The following is a 6,411-nucleotide window of genomic DNA, read 5'->3' as shown; positions in this document are numbered from 1 at the left end:
ACCAAAGCTTCCCTTCTTGTGTCTAGCTCTGCGATGCCCACAGCTCACTGTGTGTCTCCTGGGAAAATGAGTGAGCAAACTCAACAGAGACCGGCTTCATTTCATCTGAGATCTTCCTCCTAAGGGGAGGCCTCAGACTAAGGAAAGATCTTAGACACACCTCTGTGTCCAGATCCACCACAGTGCTGGAGGGAAGTCCTTCAGAATTTGTCCTCTAACGTTTTCTACTCCTCCTTCCCTTCCTCTATTCCGTCCTTCCTTCCCTCACTAGTGCCCTCTCTCCTTTTTCCTTTACTTCTTTCCTTCCTCTCTCCCTACTTCCTCCTCTCTCCCTCCATCCTTCTTCCCTCCCTTCCTGTGTATGTGTGTGTGTATATATTTGTACACTCATGTATGCAGTGTTCATGCACAACTGTGGGTGTGAGGGCCAGCAGTTGTCAGGTGTCTTCCTAAACTATCCTCTGCCTCATTAAAATGTTTTTAAGATTTATTATTTTATGTTATGTGTACGAGTGTTTTGCCTGGATGTATATGTGTACAGGTCAGAAGAGAATGTCGAATCTCTTGGAACTGGAGTTATGGATGGCTGTGTGCCACCAAATGGGTGCTGGGAATTGAACCTGGGTCTACTGTAAGAGCAATACGTGCTGTAAACCACTGAGTCATCTCTCCAGTTCCTCCACCTCATTTTTTGAAACGAGGTCTCTTACTGAATCTAGAGATAACCAAGTCAGGAAGGACGGCCGGCAGACAAGCTCTGGGGATCCTCCTGTCTCTGCCTCCCCAGCACTGGGGTTAGGGACACACGCTGTCACGCCCAGATTTTTATGTGCGTGCTGTGGATCTGAATTTAGGGCTTCATCCTTGTGCAACAAGCACTTTACAGCCTGAGCTGTGTCTCCACCGCCCTACTTCTCTCTTCCTCTCTGCCTGGGTCTCCCAGATCTCCTTGATAATGATTGCTGGGTTTTCACGTGTTCTCTGCATGAAGGGGTCAAACTCTCCCACTCTCACAACGGAGTTTAGGTTTCATTTCTCTGAGAAGGGCAAAAACAGCTGTCTCTCCCATGAAGGGCTGGGCCATTTATCCGCAACACCCTTGCACTCAGGGATGGGAGAGAACAAACACAGGCCTAAGTCAGGTCAGCCTCACAGGGTCTCAAGGACAAATCCTGCAGCCCCCTTCTGAGTCACCGCCGAACTTGCCCGAGGTTGTGCAAATATGTCCAAAAATGATAAGACTAAAACCTCAGCCAATTAAAAGTACACCAGTGTTACTGCTGCTTGCTTAACCAATCGTGTTTGAGAACGTTTGAGATGATCTAACCGTCCCTGAAACTCCTCTAACTATGCTTAACAGGAGCCTGTAGGCTTCTTTGTGGGTTCTCACCATTTTCTACAGGTGAACGACCCCTGCATGCTGGAATGTTAATAAATGCTCTTTGCTTTTCCATACTATTTTCCTCTGGTGTTTCCTAGGACCTTTACATGCGGACAGGAAGACTCAGGACACTTGCAGTCCTTGGTTCCTCTTCTGTGGGCTGACATCTGTTGACTCTCTGCAGCTTTCCCAGTTCCTCTAGAGCTTTGCCTGCTAGAGTCCTCCCTTTGCTCACTCACAGTAGCCCGGGCCGTCAGCTGGGATGCTGCTGCCCCGACTGCTTCCCCTGCTCTGGGTGTGTGAGTGGATATCTGGAAACGACTTTCTTCTCCCTGGAAGCTGGGAAGACATGGAACATACACATGGGACATTTGAGCTGAAATTGCAGTCCAGCCTTGTGACAGTGCAGGAGGGTCTGTGTGCTCTTGTGCCCTGTACATTCTTTGAGCCCTTTTTGAAACCAAGTTCAGACACTGTCTTTGGCTACTGGTTCCGTGCAGGAGCGAATACAGACACTGATTTACCAGTGGCTACAAACAACCCAAATAAATCGGTGCAGAAGACTCAGAGCCAGTTCCACCTCTTTGGGGACCCAAGTACCAATGACTGCTCGCTGGACATCAGAGATGCACAGAGGAGTGACAGCGGTTCCTACTTCTTCAGGATGGAAAAAGAGAGTGTCAAATGGAATTACTACATGAATGAGCTCTCTGTGGATGTGACAGGTAAAGTACTGGCTCCGCGTTGGCCACAGAGGAAGCTCATGGGTGCCACAAAGCAGGGCTTGGATCCCAGCCTGAGAGTCAGTGGGGACAAAGCAGGGTAATGGAGAAGTTGGATCAGAACCTGGGCTTCTCAATGGCTGTACTTCACCCCCGTCCTGATCTTGCATGTCTTTCTCTCCTCACCAGCCCTCACTCACACCCCCAGCATTGAAATCCCACAGACGTTGAAGCTTGGCCATCCTAGTAAAGTGACATGCTCTGTGCCTTGGGCCTGTGAGCGGGGGACACCTCCCATCTTCTCCTGGATGTCAGCTGCCATCACATCCCTGGGCCCCAGGACCACCTTTTCCTCGGTGCTGACCCTCACACCCAGGCTCCAGGACCATGGCACCAACCTCATCTGTCAAGTGACCTTCCCGGGAGCTAATGTGACTGTTCAAAAGACTGTCCAGATCAATGTCACCTGTGAGTTCAACCCAGGGCTGGGATCCATGGTGGCTGTGTCCTGGATCATAGTTGGACTGGGGACTAAGGTAGACACAGGCCCCATGTCTCTCATACATTCTGTGCTTTCTGGACAGTTATGGGGAATGGTACTGAAACCTGAGATATTAACATTTTTGTTTTGTTTTGTTTTTGTTTTTCCAAGATACTCCACAGAACTCCACAACCCATGTCTCTGGAGGAGCTGGCCCAGGTAGGGGGAGTCATCTTGGGTTGGAGAAACAGGATCTCTGAAGCTCAGAGCAGGGTCCATCCCTCCTTACCCTGAACACAAAGAGCCCCTTCTTGGAAAACTAGTGACTCTCCTCACCCACAGTGCATTCAAGTACCATTCAAGAGCACCTGTCCTCGCCTATTCCTCAATCCTTTGGGCTTCTGGGCACTCCAGGGCCATTACAGGGATAGGCCAGCATTCACAAAATAGAATCACACACTCCAGACACTTTTAGTCCACTTGTGGATCTGCCAGAAACCTCAGCACTTGAGTCTGTCAAGAACTTTGATCTTCATGTGTGTGCAAAAGACAGAGCCATATGAGCAAACATTCAGAGCACACACAGAGGTTCAGTCCCCTTCTCAGGACAAACCAGTGACTACACACAGTACCAAGCTTTCGTTTTTCCACTTGTGGCCTGACAGGACTCAAGATATCAGTAGCCTAACGGCTTTTGTTCTCCAGGACTCTTTTCCACGCTGGTTGGATCCAGTCCTGTGGACATTTTGCACTATTGGGCAGCAATTCCACTGATGTCATTCTGCTAAAAGCAATGTGTAGTGAATAGTTTTCCATCTACTTCCACAAGTGTGTGTCTCTCTGTCTGTCAGTGTGTCTGTCTTTCTGTCTATATGTCTGAATTACTAATTCCCAAATGCAAAGTGCAGCTGGATCTGGTGTCTTTCTGATATAGAGAATGATAACCAAGTGTTTCTTCATGGCTGCTGGACAGTGGAACATTCCCAACAGGGAGCTAGGAGAGTGTGTACTTCTACCGAGGCAGGTGGAGCAAAACCTTTTTGTTTTGTTTTGATTTTTGGTCCTACAGACTGATCCTAGGATGAGCATTGACCCACCCCCTGTCCCTGGGAATCTTTTGGATATTTATCAATATCAGGAGAAGTTTGCTACTGCCTTGGGCTTATTTATGCACTTTGATCAGACATAAGGACAAAGAAAATGTAGGGATGAGGAGATAGCTCAGGGAGTAAAGAGCTTGCCTTGCAGGGACCTGAGTTCAAGTCCCAAAATCCACATTTCATACAGAGACAGAAAGAGGGAGAGAGGGAGAGGGGGAGAGAAGGAGAGAGGGAGAGAGAGAGAGAGAGAGAGAGAGAGAGAGAGAGAGAGAGAGAGAGAGAGAGAGAGAGAAGAGAGAGAGAGAGAGAGAGAGAGAGAGAAGAGAGAGAGAAGAGAGAACAGAGAGAGAGAACAGAGAGAGAGAGAGAGAGAGAGAGAGAGAGAGAGAGAGAGAGAGAGGAGGGAGGGAGATGGGTATTGTGGCATGTGCTTGTAATTCCACTGCTGGGGAGATGAAGACAGGCTCACTGGCTTAACCAGATTGTTAGCTAGATATTAACAAATTGAATTGCAGACCATTGAGCAACCCTGTCTCAAAAACAAAAAAGATGGATATTTGACCATTTGATTCTCTTCTGAGAAATATGAGCTTAAAATTCTGTGACTATTATGAGCTGGGTTGTTGAGATCTTGGTACTTGATTTTTGAGGAAGGTTCTCACTATGCTACCAGGATGGCCTCAAGCTCAGAGGTATACCTGCCCTTGTCTCCTAAGGGCTGAGATTAAAGGCATTTGACTTCCTTGTGATTTTAAGCTGTAAGAGTTCTTCTCTGGAGGCTGGAGAGGTGGCTTAGTAGTTAAGAGCGTTGGCTGTTCTTGCAAAGGACCTGGGTTCAGTTCTCAGCATCCACATGGTAGTTTGTAGCTGTCTGTCACTCCAGTTCTAGGGGATCTCACAACTTCTTTGGATTTCAAAGAGCATCAGGCACTCGTGTGCACATACATACATACATACATACATGCATACATGCAGGCAAATAAAAATTTTAAAGAGTTCTTTTTGTGTGCTTGCCATTGCTACAATACACAAACATGCCCTCTAGTTCTGTAAGTCCTTGGTATTTTCAATTGCAATTATTGGTTTTGATTTTTGATGCAGAATCTTGCTGTGTAATCCAAGCTGGCTTTGAACCCACAGTCCTATTGCTTCATCCTTCTGAGTAGTGGGATTACAGATGGCCACCATGCCTCTGTGACAGAAGCTTTAATTATGAAAGAGAGTGATTCGTTCTGATATATTGTTGGCAACAGAGTGAGGCTTGGGCTAATGCAGTCTCAGGTCTGGGATGCAGGGAGATTTGGAAGACGGTGTCTAAGTGCTTCTGAGAATGAGGACTATGTCTGGGATTAGCAGGTAAATTCAGGTCCGTCCACATTTCTTCAGGGAAATCAGGGCCCCTGGCAGAAGTGGTTCTGGTGGCCATGGGAGAGGCTGCTATCAAACTCCTGATTCTTGGGATCTGCTTCCTCTTCCTCAGGTGAGTGTTGCTCCTGGGACAAAGCAGAGGTGTGAGGAGGGCAGAGACACAAGACTGAATCTCAGATTACTAGTGCTGGGAGATCAGATGGGGATCTTAAGGGTTGGGATCCAGGCAGGGACCTCCTGGGTACTGACAGTTCTTCACCATGTGGCAGCTGGGGGAGTGTATTAATCAGAGTTATCTAGAGAAACAAAACTGATAGAATGTAAGTACACACACACACACACACACACACACACACACACACACACACACTGGATTTATTAGAGTGGATTACAGGTTACAGTCTATGGTCCAACTATTCCAACAATGACTGTCTTCTGACAGAAAGTCTAAGAGTCCAATATTTGTCCAGTCCACGAGGCTGGATGTCTCAGCTGCTCTTCAGTATACACTGAAATCCCAAAGAAGTAGAGTCTGATACCAGTGGAGGAATGGCCTTGCCAGGCAGAGTGAGAACAAGCAGGCAAATATCAAGAGCTTCCTTCTTCTATGTCTTTTATATACGGTGCCACCAGAAGGTGTGGCCCAGATTTAAGGTAGATCTCCCCACCTCAAAAGATCTGGTGGGTCTTCCCACCCTAAATGAGTCAATCAAGAAAAATCCCCCTCAGGAGTGCCCAGCCATTTAGCTTAATTCCAGATGTAGTCACCATGACAACTAAGAGCAGCCATCACAGGAAGAAGGCTGTCTTCCGCCGCTGGGTCTTGTGGTCTGGGTGTCTATCTCTCTCCCAGCCGCCCTTATAGCCCATGACCGGGTTTCAGGGGAGGTGGCTGCTGCACTTGGTCCCCTACGTGCCCACACTGAAGGCTCTGGTCTCCTCACTCAGCATGAAATCCCAAAGGAAGAAAGTGGAGCAGCCAGCAACCCAGGTGGATTACACAGAAACTGTCATGGATTAGTCTCTCACGTGAGTGATGTGGGATCCCAGCATTTGATGTCCTTCAGGACTCTTCCCTGTGATGGACCCAGTACAACCTGGCTTAGCATGGCCACTGGTGACCTGCTACTCTCCCCTGAGCCCACATCCCTGATGGGTCCCATGATGCTCCTGGATCCTCAGCCCCATCTCTTTCCAGAGCTAGCTGTGGCTCTCTACTGTCACCTGTCTTCACTCTTCAACCCATGACCCATATTGACCCCCTTTATTCACCCAATCTTGACCATCCCTGAACCTAAGCTTCCCCTGGTCACTGACCCTCCCTCACCTCCTGCCTCTGTAACCGGGCCCCAGAACTTA

The 6,411-nt window shown here is 48.2% G+C and overlaps 1 protein-coding gene across 1 annotated transcript; it reads left to right on the top strand.

Annotated features, from left to right (window-relative positions):
- The first annotated feature begins 1,643 nt into the window (after positions 1 to 1,643).
- LOC131902338 (myeloid cell surface antigen CD33-like) lies at positions 1,644 to 6,073 on the top strand. Its single transcript, XM_059253340.1, has 5 exons — positions 1,644 to 2,106; positions 2,293 to 2,571; positions 2,756 to 2,803; positions 5,071 to 5,164; positions 6,001 to 6,073. The coding sequence occupies exons 1-5, from the start codon at positions 1,644 to 1,646 to the stop codon at positions 6,071 to 6,073; spliced, it is 957 nt and encodes a 318-aa protein (XP_059109323.1).
- The last annotated feature ends 338 nt before the right edge of the window (positions 6,074 to 6,411 follow it).

The sequence above is a fragment of the Peromyscus eremicus genome, chromosome 1 (genome assembly GCF_949786415.1).
Source record: "Peromyscus eremicus chromosome 1, PerEre_H2_v1, whole genome shotgun sequence".
NCBI classification, from domain to species: Eukaryota; Metazoa; Chordata; class Mammalia; order Rodentia; family Cricetidae; genus Peromyscus; species Peromyscus eremicus.
Note: the sequence above shows the minus strand (reverse complement) of the source record. Positions and strands in the feature narration are given on the sequence as shown.